Source organism: Salvelinus namaycush, chromosome 7 (assembly GCF_016432855.1).
Source record: "Salvelinus namaycush isolate Seneca chromosome 7, SaNama_1.0, whole genome shotgun sequence".
NCBI classification, from domain to species: Eukaryota; Metazoa; Chordata; class Actinopteri; order Salmoniformes; family Salmonidae; genus Salvelinus; species Salvelinus namaycush.
The window spans coordinates 36,182,842-36,198,873 of NC_052313.1; the positions used below are offsets into that span (position 1 = coordinate 36,182,842).

The window sequence follows — 16,032 nt, forward strand, 5'->3', positions numbered from 1 at the left end:
CTTTCATGGTGTCCGTTGAGTTCTTACTCTGATAATTACAAGCTAACAACTTTAAGACATGAAGGTCAGTCAATCCGGAAAATTTCAAGAACTTTGAAAGTTTCTTCAAGTGCAGTCACAAAGACCATCAAGCGCTATGATGAAACTGGCTCTCATGAGGACCGCCACAGGAAAGGAAGACCCAGAGTTACCTCTGCTGCAGAGGATAAGTTCATTAGAGTTAGCTGCACCTCAGATTGTAGCCCAAATAAATGTTTCACCGAGTTCAAGTAACAGACAAATCTCAACATCAACTGTTCAGATGAGACAGGCCTTCATGGTCAAATTGCTGCAAAGAATCCACTACTAAAGGACACCAAGAAGAAGAAGAGACTTGACTGGGCCAAGAAACACGAGCAATGGACATTAGACCGGTGGAAGTCTGTCCTTTGGTCTGATGAGTCCAACCTCCGTGTCTTTGTGATACGCAGAGTAGGTGAACGGATGATCTCTGCATGTGTGGTTCCCACCGTGAAGCATAGAGGAGGAGGTGTGATTGTGTGGGGGTGCTTTGCTGGTGACACTATCAGTGATTCATTTAGAATTCAAGACACACTTAACCAGCATGGCTACCACAGCATTCTGCAGCGATACGCCATCCCATCTGGTTTGCTCTTAGTGGGACTATCATTTGTTTTTCAACAGGACAATGACCCAACACATCTCCAGGCAGTGTAAGCGCTATTTGAACAAGAAAGAGAGTAAATGAGTGCTGCTTCAGATGATCTGGCCCCCACAATCATCCGACCTCAACCCAATTGAGATGTTTTGGGATGAATTGGACCACGGAGTGGAGGTAAGGCAGCCAACAAGTGCTCATCATATGTGGGAACTCCTTCAAGGCTGTTGGAAAAGCATTCCATGTTACACTAGGGGCCTTAGCTGAGACGTCTACATGTGGCTTGGAGAAGGCTGAGAAAGACAGAGAGCACTGAGAATAGCGTGTTGAAAACACCAAAAGAAAGATGCCCAGGGTCCCTGCTCATCTGCGTGAACGTGCCTTAGGCATGCTGCAAGGAGGCTTGAGGACTGCAGATGTGGCCAGGGCAATACATTGCAATGTCTGTACTGTGAGACGCCTAAGACAGCGCTACAGGGAGACAGGACGGTCAGCTGATCGTCCTTGCAGTGGCAGACCACGTAACAACACCTGCACAGGATCGGTACATCCGAACATCACACCTGCGGGACAGGTACAGGATGGCAACAACAACTGCCCGAGTTACACCAGGAACACACAATCCCCCCATCAGTGCTCATACTGTCCGCAATAGGCTGAGAGAGGCTGGACTGAGGGCTTGTAGGCCTGTTTGTAAGGCAAGTCCTCACCAGACATCACTGGCAACAACGTCGGCTATGAGCACAAACCCACCGTCGCTGGGCCAGACAGGACTGGCAAAAAGTGCTCTTCACTGACGAGTCGCTGTTTTGTCTCACCACGGGTGATGGTCAGATTCGCGTTTATCGTCGAAGGAATGAGTATTACACCGAGGCCTGTACTCTGGAGCGGGATCGATTTGGAGGTGGAGGGTCCATCATGGTCTGGGGCGGTGTGTCACAGCATCTTCGGACTGAGATTGTTGTCATTGCAGGCAATCTCAACACTGTGCGTTACATGGAAGACATCCTCCTCCCTCATGTGGTACCCTTCCTGCAGGCTCATCCTGACATGACCCTCCAGCATGACAATGCCACCAGCCATACTGCTCGTTCCGTGCCTGATTTCCTGCAAGACAGGAATGTCAGTGCTCTGCCATGGCCAGCGAAGAGCCCTGATCTCAATCACATTGAACACATCTGGGACCTGTTGGATCAGAGGGTGAGGGCTAGGGCCATTCTTCCAAAAAATGTCTGGGAACTTGCAGGTGCCTTGGTGGAAGAGTGGGGAAACATCTCACAGCAAGAACTGGCAAATCTGGTGCAGTCCATGAGGAGGAGATGCACAGCAGTACTTAACTATGCCCTTTTTTTCTCAATTTCCACCTGACTGAAGTGCCCAAAGTAAACTGCCTGTTGCTCAGGTCCTGAAGCCAGGATATGTATATAATTTGTACCATTGGAAATAAAACACTTTGAAGTTTGTAGAAATGTTCAAATTATGTAGGAGACTATAACACAATAGATATAGTCTCCTATATTGTAAGAGACCATGCTCTTACAATGGAAAGTATAGGGGCATACTGAATTCTAGCTCCCAGGATGCAATTCCTATGGCTTCCACATGGTGTCAGCAGTGTATGTTCAAGGTTTCAGGCTCATAACGTCCAAAACAAATAAGAAATGAGTTTTAGTTCAGGGACACAGTCTTGGAAATTCGTGTATGGGCACACCATGAAGACAAGACGCACCTGCTAAAGTTTCCTATTGAACCTACTTCTTTCCAAAATAAATATTATAGTTTGATTACATTTTAGGGTATCTGAGGAGTAAATAGAAACCTATTTTGACTTGTTGAAACAAAGTTTAGGGATAGATTTTCTGATTCCTTTCTCTGCAAGTTGAACGAGTGGATTACTCAAATCGATGGCGCCAACTAAACAGACTTCTTGGGATATAAAGAAGAATTTTATCTGACAAAACGACACGTTATAGCTAGGACCCTTTGGATGACAAATCAGAGGAAGATTTAAAAAAAAGTGAATATTTAAATCGCCATTTGTGATTTTATGAAACCTGTGCCGGTGGAAAAATATTTTGATGTGGGGCGCCGTCCTCAAACAATCGCATGGCATGCTTTCGTTGTAATAGCTACTGTAAATCGGACAGTGCAGTTAGATTAACAAGAATTTAAGCTTTCTACCGATTTAAGACACTTGTATGTACCTAAATGTTTAATATCCATCATTTTTATGATTATTTATTTTAATTGCGCGCCCTCCAGTTTCACCGGAATTTGTCCCCCTAGCCCTAAGACGTTTTAAATAGCTGTTCCTAGTTTTTTAAATATATTTCCTGAATCTTTCCTATGTTTTGTAATTTTGTTCTCTGGTATTTGTCTCTGGTGTCCTTTTTCTGTATGTGTTTTTATTTTACAATGACTTTGTATGAGCCTCTCTCTCTCCTTCCTCCCAGGAGCACATTGGCTGGAGGAACGTCACCCGTCTGCTGGTGTTTTCCACTGATGCTGGCTTCCACTTCGCTGGAGATGGGAAACTGGGAGGGATTGTTCTGCCCAACGATGGGAAATGCCACCTGGAGAACAACATGTACACCATGAGCCACTACTATGTATGTATAATAATACATAATGTAGTTTATTATACAACGGGTGATTCTAATCCTGAATGCTGATTGGTTATAACTGCTTTCCAGCCGGTGTCTATGCCTTGAAATGCCTATTTACTCTGTTCAATCTCACTGCGCAAGCTTTGCAAAATACATTTAGAAATCTATATTATTCAATTATTGAGTCTGTGTTGCCAAGGGCTAAAATAGAAGTCAGTTCTATCTGTGACGTACAAGTCCTGCCTCTCCCATCTCCTCATTGGTTTATAGAAGCAGGTACCCACGTGCCATCTCCTCATTGGTTATACCCACGTGGGTGACTGAAAGACGAACGAGGTCAGAAGCAGTAATGCACCTAATTTATGAAAGTAGACAATCGCAATATAAAGTCAAGAGAAGAAAAAGCCTAGAAGGAGGGGAGATGACTAGAAACTATTTGGTTGACCATTTTATGTGTGGATTAATTGTCGGAGTAGAGGACCTTGTGCATTTCATGTAAAATAACAACAAATGTTTTATCCCAGGACAAATTAGCTAGCAAGTGCAAGCTAGCTAAATTGCCATAAATGTTTAATGCTTTTTGACCAGTCCCCAAATGAATGTAATTGGTTCAGAGTTTGTTTTGATATTTTAACCTGCGTGTCGTGATCGCGTTTGGTGTGGGGGAACAAAATAAATGTATGCACGATGGCGCGCGCGCGCGCGCAGCCGGTTTGAGTTCGGTGTTAGGTAAGCACTGACTGTCACCACCAGTGTATGTAAACAAACTATAGTTTTGGCAAGTCAGTTAGGACATCTACTTTGTGCATGACAGAAGTATTTTTTCCAACAATTGTTTACAGACAGATTATTTCACTTAATCACAGTTCCAGTGGGTCAGAAGATTACATACACTAAGTTGACTGTGCCTTTAAACAGCTTGGAAAATTCCAGAAAATGTAATGTCTTTAGAAGCTTCTGATAGGCTAATTGACATCATTTGAGTCAATTCGAGGTGTACCTGTGGATGTATTTCAAGGCCTACGTTCAAACTCAGTGCCTCTTTGCTTGACATCATGGGAAAATCAAAAGAAAATCAGCCAAGACCTCAGAAAAATATTTGTAGATCTCCACAAGTCTGATTCATCCTTGGAAGCAATTTCCAAACGCCTAAAAAGGTACCACGTTAATCTGTACAAACAATAGTACGCAAGTATAAACACCATGGGACCACGCATCCGTCATACTGCTCAGGAAGGAGACGCGTTCTGTCTCCTATAGATGAACGTACTTTGGTGCGAAAAGTGCAAATCAATCCCAGAACAACAGCAAAGGACATTGTGAAGATGCTGGAGGAAACTGGTACAAAAGTATCTATATCCACAGTAAAACAAGTCCTATAAATCGACATACCCTGAAAGACCGCTCAGCAAGGAAGAAGCCACTGCTCCAATGCCGCCATAAAAAAAGCCAGACTACGGTTTGCAACTGCACATGGGGACAAAGATCGTACTTTTTGGAGAAATGTCCTCTGGTCTGATGAAACAAAAATAGAACTGTTTGGCCATAATGACCATTGTTATGCTTGCAAGCCGAAGAACACCATCCCAACCGTGAAGCACTGGCGTGGTAGCATCATGTTGTAGGTGTGCTTTGCTGCAGGAGGGACTGGTGCACTTCAAAATAGATGGCATGAGGGAGGATAATTATGTGGATATATTGAAGCAACATCTCAAGACATCAGTCAGGAAGTTAAAGCTTGGTTGCAAATGGGTCTTCCAAATGGACAATGACCCCAAGCATAATTCCAACGTTGTGGCAAAATGGTTTAAGGACAACAAAGTCAAGGTATTGGAGTGGCCATTACAAAGCCCTGACCTCAATCCTATAGAAAATTTGTGGGCAGAACTGAAAAAGCACGTGCGAGCAAGGAGGTCTACAAACCTGACTCAGTTACACCAGCTCTGTCAGGAGGAATGGGCCAAAATTCCCCCAACTTATTCTGGGAAGCTTGTGGGAGGCTACCTGAAACGTTTGACCCAAGTTAAACAATTGAAAGGCAATGCTACCAAATACTAATTGAGTGTATGTAAATTTCTGAACCACTGGGAATGTGATGAAAGAAATAAAAGCTGAAAGAAATAATTCTCTACTAATACTCTGACATTTCACATTCTTAAAGCAAAGTGGTGATCCTAAAACAAGGACTTTTTACTCGGATTAAATGTCAGGAATTGTGAAAAACTGAGTTTAAATGTATTTGGCTAAGGTGTATGTAAACTTCCAACTTCAACTGTACATGCCAATGATTTGTTTAGCATAGCAATGTCGAATGAATAGAATTAAGACTGGGTCAAAAGATGAGGAAATAACTAAAGCAATAATGCCCTGGAACCCAGGAATTATGGCTTCACCCCGGGCCTTAGAACAGCCCTTGTCGGGAGTTGTCACACTATAATGCCCGGGTTCTTAGGCATTATTTCTTAAATAATACATTGCTATTTACTGTATGTATTGTGGCTTTTTCTTTGTCTTCTGTGTGGTCTGTATTTTGAATATGAAAAGATTTGAAGGATATGGGCTACTTGCCTTAGTGATGTCATCAAAGGGCTAACCTGGTACCTGTACTTCCTAATTGTCTCCCTGTAACAGGACTACCCCTCCATCGCCCATCTGGTTCAGAAACTAAGTGACAACAACATCCAGACAATCTTTGCCATCACAGAGGAGTTCCAGCCTGTTTACAAGGTCAGTCAGTTGTTCCTGTGTGTGTGGGAAAACACTTATTTTCAAGTTTCTGTGCTTCTCTGTTGGAGGAAGCCCAACCCTTTGAAGAGCAGAGAAACATTTACCTTTGCTCTGCAGCATCTGCTCCTTTTTACTAGTAACATATCTTTGGACATCTGGTTGTGTCCCAAATGGCAACAATTTCCCTATATATTGCACTACTTTTGTAGTGCACTTTATAAGGAATAGGGTGCCATTTGGGACACAAGCCTCTGAATGTAAATTTTTGCCCTCTACTGCTTTTCAAGCCATTAAGATGTCTGCCTGGAGTTTGACAATATTCCTTTATCATATCCACATCAGTCCCAATGCTTGGACAATGTTTGTCAATCTCGGGAGAAGGTCTGATTATTTGATTCAACTGTTAGACTTGGGATACATCCCAAATGGCACCCTACAGTGCCTTCGGAAAGTATTCAGACCCCTTGACTTTTTCCACATTTTGTTAGGTTACAGCCATATTCTAAAATGTATTAAATCATTGTATTCTTCAATCTACACACAATACCCATAATGACAAAGCAAAAACAGGTTTAGACATTCTTGCTAATTTATAAAAAAAATTAAAACACATTTCCATAAGTATTCAGACACTTTACTCTGTTGAAGCACCTTTGGCAGCAATTACAGCCTTGAGTCTATTTGGGTATGACGCTACAAGCCTGGCGGACCGGTATTTGGGGAGTTTCTCCCGTTCTTCTCTGCAGATCCTCTCAAGCTGTCAGGTTGGATGGGGAGCATTGCTGCACAGCTATTTTCAGGTCTCTCCAGAGATGTTCGATCGAGTTCAAGTCCAAACTCTGGCTGGGCCACTCAAGGACATTTAGACTTATCCAAAAGCCACTCCTGCATTGTCTTGGCTGTGTGCTTAGGGTCGTTGTCCTGTTAGATCTCTATGTACTTTGCTCCGCTCATATTTTCCTCAATCCTGACTAGTTTCCCAGCCCCTGCCGCTGAAGAACACCCCCACAGCTTGATGCTGCCACCACCATGCCAGGTTTCCTTCAGACGTGACGCTTGGCATTCAGGCCAAAGAGTTCAATCAGACCAGAGAATCTTGAGGTTGAGTGACCATCGGGTTCTTGGTCACCTCCCTGACTAAGGCCCTTCTCCCGTGCGGCCAGCTCTAGGAAGAGTCTTTTTTGGTACCCTTCCCAAGATCTGTGCCTCGACACAGTCCTGTCTCGGAGCTCTACAGACAATTTCTTTGACCTCAGGTCTTGGTTTTTACTCTGACATGCACGGTCAACTGTGGGACCTTATATAGACAGGTGTGTGCCTTTCCAAACTATGTCCAATCAATTGAATTTACCACAAGTGGTCTCCAATCAAGTTGTAGAAACATCTCAAGGATGCAACTGAGCTCAGTTTTGAGTCTCATAGCAAAGGGTCTAAATACTTATGTAAATAAGGTATTTGTTTATTTTTAATGAATTTGCAAAAATGTCTAAACCTGTTTTGGCTGTCATTATGGGGTATTGTGTGTTGATTGCTGAGGATATATATTTTATCCATTTTAGAATAAGGCTGTAACGTAACAAAATGTGGAAAAAGTCAAGGGGTCTGAATACTTTCCGAAGGCAATGTATATAGCGCACTACATAGTGCATTGTTTAAGGAATATGGTGCCATTTTAATATAGACTTTGACTTGGATCTTTGTCGAAATGTAGAATGTCACAACACTAAATAGTTTTAACTTTAGATTCAGACCTTACAACTATGTGTTTGCAGACCACATTCAAACTACTTTCCAATCTAAATGGTCAGGCAAAACATAACAGTTTTGCTCTGAGCAACTTCTCTGGTGCAGTGATTATTTAGAGATCTACAGTCGTGGCCAAAAAGTTTTGAGAATGACACAAATATAAATTTTTCACAAGGTCTGCTGCCTCAGTTTGTATGATGGCAATTTGCATATACTCCAGAATGTTATGAGGGGTGATCAGATGAATTGTAATTAATTGCCATGCAAATTAACTGAATCCCCAAAAAACATTTCCACTGCATTTCAGCCCTGCCACAAACGGACCAGCTGACATCATATCAGTGATTCTCTCGTTAACACAGGTGTGAGTGTTAACGAGGACAAGGCTGGAGATTACTCTGTCATGCTGATTGAGTTCGCATAACAGACTGGAAGCTTGAAAAGGAGGGTGGTGCTTGGAATCATTGTTCTTCCTCTGCCAACCAGGGTTACCTGCAAGCAAACACGTGCCGTCATCATTGCTTTGCACAAAAAGGGCTTCACAGGCAAGGATATTGCTGCCAGTAAGATTGCACCTAAATCCACCATTTATCGGATAATCAAGAACTTCAAGGAGAGCGGTTCAATTGTTGTGTAGAAGAATTCAGGGCGCCCAAGAAAGTCCAGCAAGCGCCAGGACCGTCTCCTAAAGTTGATTCAGCTGTGGGATCGGGGCACCACCAGTACAGAGCTTGCTCAGGAATGGCAGCAGGCAGGTGTGAGTGCATCTGCACGCACAGTGAGGCAAAGACTTTGAGGATGGCCTGGTGTCAAGAAGGGCAGCAAAGAAGCCACTTCTCTCCAGGAAAAACATCAGGGACAGACTGATATTCTGCATAAGGTACAGGGATTAGACTGCTTAGGACTGGGGTAAAGTCATTTTCTCTGATGAATCCCCTTTCCGATTGTTTGGGGCATCCGGAAAAAAGCTTTTCCGGAGAAGACAAGATGAGCGCTACCATCAGTCCTGTGTCATGCCAACAGTAAAGCATCCTGAGACCATTCATGTGTGGGGTTGCTTCTCAGCCAAGGGAGTGGGCTCACTCACAATTTTGCCTAAGAACACAGCCATGAATTAAGAATGGTACCAATACACCCTCCTTAAGCAACTTCTCCCAACTATCCAGGAACAGTTTGGTGACGAACAATGCCTTTTCCGGCATGATGGAGCACCTTGCCATAAGGCAAAAGTGATAACTAAGTGGCTCGGGGAACAAAACATTGATATTTTGGGTCCATGGCCAGGAAACTCCCCAGACCTTAATCCCATTGAGAACTTGTGGTCAATACTCAAGGAGGCGGGTGGACAAAAAAAAAAAAAAAATTGACAAACTCCAAGCATTGATTATGCAAGAATTGGCTGTCATCAGTCAGGATGTGGCCCAGAAGTTAATTGACAGCATGCCAGGGGCGGATTGCAGAGGTCTTGAAAAAGAAGGGTCAACGCTGCAAATATTGACTCTTTGCATCAACTTCATGTAATTGTCAATTAAAGCCTTTGACACTTATGAAATGCTTGTAATTATACTTCAGTATTCCATAGTAACATCTGACAAAAATATCTAAAGACACTAAAGCAGCAAACTTTGTGGAAATTAATATTTGTCATTCTCAAAACTTTTGACCACGACTGTACATGATTCATATTGACATACTAGTACATGATCATTTACTCTACGGTGTTCTCTCTCTACTCAGGAGTTGAAGAATCTCATTCCTAAGTCTGCAGTGGGGACACTCTCTGCAAACTCCAGCAACGTTATCAACCTCATTATTGATGCCTACAATGTAAATTGGATTGGTTACTAGACAATATGCACTGCTGCACACAATCTCACTTTAATACTTTCAGCCTCAAAATAGTTGGCAAAAACCGTGCTGCTGTTACTTTAAAGTCATCACGTCTCTGTCTAAACTCTTCTTTGTATTGGAACATTTTCAAATATACATTTTAAAAACTATAGATATACTATATTCAGTCATTTTCAATTTGCAGTGGGCTAACTCTTGTTCTTTGCGCGGTAGTCTCTTTCCTCAGAGGTGATTCTGGAGAACACTAAGCTAGCAGAGGGAGTTACCATCACGTACCAGTCACGCTGCAAGAACGGAGTGACTGGTGAGGGAGAGATGGGAAGAAAATGCTCAAACATCTCCATTGGAGACGAGGTGGGTAACCAAAACATCCTCCATTGTTTTCTATTCTAAATATAGATCTATTTTTGTCATCTTTCGGGTTAAGTTATTTCAGGTTTCTGGCCAAGTGCATTGGATTTGTTCATTATTAGATGTCCGACTAGTCAAATGCATAGTTTTCTTTATTATGAAATGTAATTAGTATGCCCTTAGTGTGAATGCATTCCTTCATCACTTATCTGTAGGTGTCTTTCACCATAAACATCACAGCTAAGCAGTGTCCTAAGATGGGCAAACCAGAGACCATCAAGATCAAACCCCTAGGGTTCACAGAGGAGGTGGAGATCGCTCTGAACTTCATCTGTGAATGTGACTGTCACAAAGACGGCACTGAGAACAGTGAAATCTGCCACAACGGTAACGGGACATATGAATGTGGAGCCTGCAGGTAAGGCACTTATGTTTCACAGGCAGAAGATCTTAACCCTTATTTACCTTTCATATTGTAATATTGTCCATGGCATAGAGAAAGTATGATGTTTGATACTGTATGTATAATGCATTGTAAATCTATTTCTATAGTCCATTGGTATGTAACTGATTTCCGGTGTATTGCATCGGTTTGTCTGAATATTCTACAATATTGGCATGTTGTTGTAAAAAAGGATTACATTTCATTTTCTTTATTGTCACTCAGGTGCAACGAGGGCCGTATAGGTAGACATTGTGAGTGCAGCACCAACGAAGTGACCAGTGAAGACCTGGATAAGAACTGTCGTAAAGACAACGGTACAGACATCTGCAGCAACAACGGAGACTGTGTGTGTGGAGCCTGCGAGTGTAAGAAGAGGGAGAACCCAGAGGAACGCTACAGTGGAAAGTTCTGCGAGTGTGACAACTTTAACTGTGACCGCTCCAACAACAAACTCTGCGGAGGTAAGTCATCAGTTGAGCTGCTGTGGTGTGCAATAGGCATGCGTCGAAGAAGATAAATGCGTTAAATGATATCATTACAGATTTTGCTTACTGTGAAATGATGGCCAAGCTCTACCATCTGAAGACAAGTGTGACATCCTGCTCTGCACACATGAGTGACCTCGTGGTCGTTCGTGGTTATAATGAGCCCATTTCCAATGAAATTACAGATCATTGCTCGTTATGAAATTAGATTTACCCTTGTTTGTCAGCCTTTTTTTTATCTGTGATTGTATTTGATCTTTGCAGGGTAATCTCTCATCTCTGACCCTGTGCGTGTTGTGTTGTGGCAGGACATGGACGTTGTGAGTGCAGGGTGTGTATCTGTGATGCCAACTGGACGGGCAGTGCCTGTGACTGTTCTCTGGACACCACAACCTGCCTGGCCTCTAACAAGCAGATCTGTAATGGCCGGGGCACCTGTGAGTGTGGCACCTGCAAGTGCACTGACCCCAAGTTCCAGGGGCCTACCTGTGAGATCTGTCCCACCTGTCCAGGAGTCTGCGCAGAACACAAGTGAGTTGAATAAAGGAATTAATTAATTGTATTTGATCATTATATTGTTTTAAGAATGCAAAAAAACGACTATTTGCTGTATTTCCTAGTGGGAATGTTATGTGGATTACAGGTTTATTGTAATGGTTGTAAATAATTCAGCTTCCCCCCCCCCCCCGTTCTTTTTTTTAAGGGACCGATTCCTTCTCTCTTTCCTCAGCCTTAAGTTTGCCTCTTACCCTTTTTAAATAGGCATCTAGCTTTCTTCATTTATCCGACTTAACCTCCATTATTTGACCTGTTTCCTTTCTTCCGATCATTCCAAAAAAACGGGAAAAATGGACCGTTTAGACGACTGTGATATCTAAAACCAGTAGTGCTAGTTACACTCTTAGATAAGAGGGTTCTTCGGCTGTCCCCATAGAATAACCCTTTTTGATTCAACGTAGAACCCTTTTGGGTTCCATGTAGAACCCTCTGTGGAAAGGGTCCTACATGGAACCCAAAAGGGTTCTACCTGGAATCAAACAGGGTTCTTCAAAGGGTCCTCTTATGGGGACAGCTGAAGAACCCTTTTAGGTTCTAGATAGAAAAACAATATGCTAAGAGTGTAGGGTACAGCATTACCCACTATAGACGCTTGCATAAACCTCAATATTTAGCTTTCTTGCATTCCAATAGACAAGTGAATATGTTACAAGTCTAGGAATCCCAATGTGAGACTACCTGCATGTGTTAATCCAGCTGTACAGAGTTTAATGTCAATGTCCTGTCTTCCACAGGGAGTGTGTTCAGTGCAGGGCCTTTGGGACGGGGGAGAAGAAGGAGATGTGTGAGAGGGACTGTAGCTACTTCAACCTGATCAAGGTGAAGGACCGAGACAAGCTGCCCCAGCCAGGACAGGCCTTCCCCCTGATGCACTGTAAGGAGAGGGATGCCAATGACTGCTGGTTCTACTATACCTACGCTGTCAACAACAACACAGAGAAGGAGGTCCATGTGGTGGAAACACTAGGTGAGAATATGCAGTCTATGGCATTGTGACTGAGGATATAACAGAGTGAAAAATAGGTTTATTTGTTTTATCCATTGAGTAGTGTTGTGATTAGAGCTAGGAGTTCTTGCCCTGACCGTGAAGAACTGACCAGAAGTTCCTTGTCCTAGATGCAGTATAATGCAAATCAGGACATAATTGTGTAAATGAATTTGATTTTACATCAGCTGACTTGCCTGGTTAAATACCCTCAAAAATATTGGGCTAACTTAATTTTCTTGTTTCCCTGTCTGTGTTCCAGACTGCCCTGCGGGCCCGGACATCATCCCCATCGTGGCTGGCGTTGTGGCGGGCATTGTGCTGATCGGCCTGGCTTTGCTGCTCATTTGGAAGCTGCTCATGATCATCCACGACAGGAGGGAGTTCGCCAAGTTTGAAAAGGAGAAGATGAATGCTAAATGGGACACGGTAAGAGTGGATATTAGACACAGTACCAGGCAGCCATCTTTGAGAAGTTTGTAATGGCAATTATGTATTTTTGCCAGTCTTAGTTTATATTCTCCCTGACTAATTTCAGTAGGTTGATTGAGACATGGAAAACAGGTGTTATAGATATGAACACCGTGTGAATCTCTTAAACAGAGAATGGACTCCTAGAGGAATATAAAGTTGGAAACAGTGTTGTATTCTCTCTCAAACTTTGATGACTGTAACAGACCTGTTGATGATGATGATTTTATAAGACGCACAGACGGTCCTACTCAATTTCAACTTCAAAGTAAATATCTTAGAAGTTTGAAGTAATCTCTGTGCAAAATAGAGAAACCAAAAAACAGAAGCCTTTTTGGAATGTGAAGGTCCCTGAATACACATACAGTACCAGTCAAAAGTTTGGACACACCTACTCATTCAAGGGTTTTTCTTTATTTTTACTATTTTCTACATTGTAGAATAATAGTGAAGATATCAAAACTATGAAAGAACACATATGGAATCATGTAGTAAGCAAACAAGTGTTAAACAAATGAAAATATGTTAGTTATGAGATTATTCCAAGTAGCCACCCTTTGCCTTGATGACAGCTTTGCCTACTGTTGGCATTCTCTCACCCAGCTTCATGAGGGATGCTTTTCCAACAGTCTTGAAGGAGTTCCCACACATGCAGAGCACTTGTTGGCTACTTTTCCTTCACTCGGTCCAACTCATCCCAAATCATCTCAATTGGGTTGAGGTCGGGTGATTGTGGGGGCCAGGTCACATGATGCAGTACTCCATCACTCTCCTTATTGGTCAAATAACCCTTACACAGCCTGGTGGTGTTTTTGGGGTCATTAACCTGTTGAAAAACAAATGATAGTCCCACTAAGCGCAAACCAGATGGCGTATCGCTGCAGAATGCTGTGGTAGCCATGCTGGTTAATTGTACCTTGAATTCTAAATAAATTCACTGACAGTGTCACCAGCCAAGCACGATCACACCACCTCCTCCATGCAGAGATCATCCAATCACCTACTCTGCGTCAGACACGACGGTTGGAACCAAAAATCTCAAATTTGGACTCGTCAGACCAAAGGACAGATTTCCACCGGTCTAATGTCCATTGCTCGTGTTTCTTGGCCCAAAGCAAGTCTCTTCTTATTGGTGTCCTTTAGTGGTTTCTTTGCAGCAAATTGTCCATGTAGGCCTGATTCACTCAGTCTCCTCTGAACAGTTGATGTTGAGATGTCTGTTACTTGAACTCTATTAAGCATTTAAAGCTGCAATCTGAGGTGCAGTTAACTAATGAACGTATCCTCTGCACCAGAGGTAACTCTGGGTCTTCCTTTGCTGTGGCAGTCCTCATGAGAGCCAGTTTCATCATAGCGCTTGATGGTTTTTGCGACTGCGCTTGAAGAAACTTTCAAAGTTCTTGAATTGTTCCGAATTGACAGACCTTCATGTCTTAAAGTAATGATGGACTGTCGTTTCTCGTTCCTTATTTGAGCTCTTCTTGCCATAATATGGACTTTGTATTTTACCAAATAGGGCTATCTTCTGTATACCACCCCTACCTTGTCACAAAATAACTGATTGGCCCAAACGCATTAAGAAGGAAAGAAATTCCACAAATTAACTTTAAATAAGGCACACCTGTTAATTGAAATGCATTCCAGGTGACTACCTCATGAAGCTGGTTGAGAGAATGCCAAGAGTGTGCAAAGATGTCATTAAGGTGGCTACTTTGAAAAATCTCATGTTTTTGATTTGTTTTACACTTTTTTGGTTACTACACGTTTCCATATGTGTTATTTTATAGTATTTATGAGTTCTTCACTTATTCTACAATTTAGAAAATAGTAAAAAATAAAGAAACCTTTCAATGAGTAGGTGTGTTCAAACTTGACTGGTACTGTACATCTGTCTTTTCCTGGGAGTTGCTACAGAAGCCTAGTTTGGTTGGTGTTCTGCTGCCATCTAGTGTCGTGTTAAACACACAGCAGGTAGAGGTTAAATTCCGGACAGCAGGGTGGTATTCATTAGGCACTGTTAGATTCTGGGATAAACTTGGAACATTGTTATACTCAGAAATGTAGTATCTGAGGAGTGAAAGACTGGTTTTTACATCAGAAGTTAATGGTTATCTGTAGGAGCCAGATGGCTTTGGAATGTGTCGGGTGGACGTGAGGAAGTCACAGGATTGCTATAGGGGATACGGATGGACATCTGTGGATTAGGCAAATGAGGGGTTGAGGTCAGGTCAGATCCCCTTAAGAGAGAAATGATGGTTTATTACCCTATTACTTCATCTTCCTGTCGAACCATAATAGATGTAAGGATTGGAGAGAAGGAGGAGTGCCTAAAATTGGAGTGTATATATACTTGTGGTGGTGGAAACATGTTTTGTCTAATGCAGCTGTATTGATCCTCTGGGAAAAATTAAACTTGGTTAAGCGTTGAGTTTTTTACTCTGAGAATTAGAACCTAACAGCACCAAATGTAAGAAAACAGACAGAGTACTACATGGAATAGTCTGTAAGAAACACTCATTCCTTTTCCATTGCAAAGCATTTTGCTACGATATGCCCTAATGAATGTGACCCAGGATTTCCAAAATGCTTGATTCAGCACATCCTAATTACTCTTTCAGACCAGCCACATGTGAGAGCTTCTCTGGTGAAATGGGCAGGGCACTGAGGCTTCTAGACCCTCTCATTATGGTACATAGAAGACCTCAGACATCAATGACTGTATGAGAGCGCAGTCTGACCTGACTTGTATACATATACAGTTGAAGTCAGAAGTTTACTTTAGCCAAATACATTTCAACTCAGTTTTTCACAATTCCTGACATTTAATCCTTGTAAAAGGTGTGAAATGTCAGAATAATAGTAGAGAATTATTTAAGCTTTTATTTCTTTCATGCCATTCCCAGTGGGTCAGAAGTTTACACTCAATTAGTATTTGGTGGCATTGCCTTTTAAATTGTTTCACTTGGGTCAAACGTTTCAGGTAGCCTTCCACAAGCTTCCCACAATAAGTTGGGTGAATTTTGGCCCATTCCTCCTGACAGAGCTGGTGTAACTGAGTCAGGCTTGTAGGCCTCCTTGCTCACACACACACTATTTCAGTTCTGCCCACAAATTTTCTATAGGATTGAGGTCAGGGCTTTGTGATGACC

General features: G+C 42.5%; 1 protein-coding gene across 2 annotated transcripts in view; it reads left to right on the forward strand.

Annotated features, from left to right (window-relative positions):
* The window catches only part of LOC120051200 (integrin beta-1-like), a 40,593-nt gene that overhangs the window by 20,859 nt on the left and 3,702 nt on the right, over positions 1-16,032 (forward strand). Inside the window, exons 7-15 of one of the 2 annotated variants that reach the window (XM_038997936.1) lie at positions 3,112-3,267; positions 5,896-5,991; positions 9,475-9,564; positions 9,802-9,942; positions 10,155-10,357; positions 10,607-10,845; positions 11,178-11,400; positions 12,162-12,394; positions 12,675-12,841. In XM_038997936.1, the coding sequence (XP_038853864.1) occupies positions 3,112-3,267; positions 5,896-5,991; positions 9,475-9,564; positions 9,802-9,942; positions 10,155-10,357; positions 10,607-10,845; positions 11,178-11,400; positions 12,162-12,394; positions 12,675-12,841 (1,548 nt within the window). The remainder of the gene's footprint in view (positions 1-3,111; positions 3,268-5,895; positions 5,992-9,474; positions 9,565-9,801; positions 9,943-10,154; positions 10,358-10,606; positions 10,846-11,177; positions 11,401-12,161; positions 12,395-12,674; positions 12,842-16,032) is intronic. The other variant, XM_038997937.1, reaches the window with a different exon arrangement.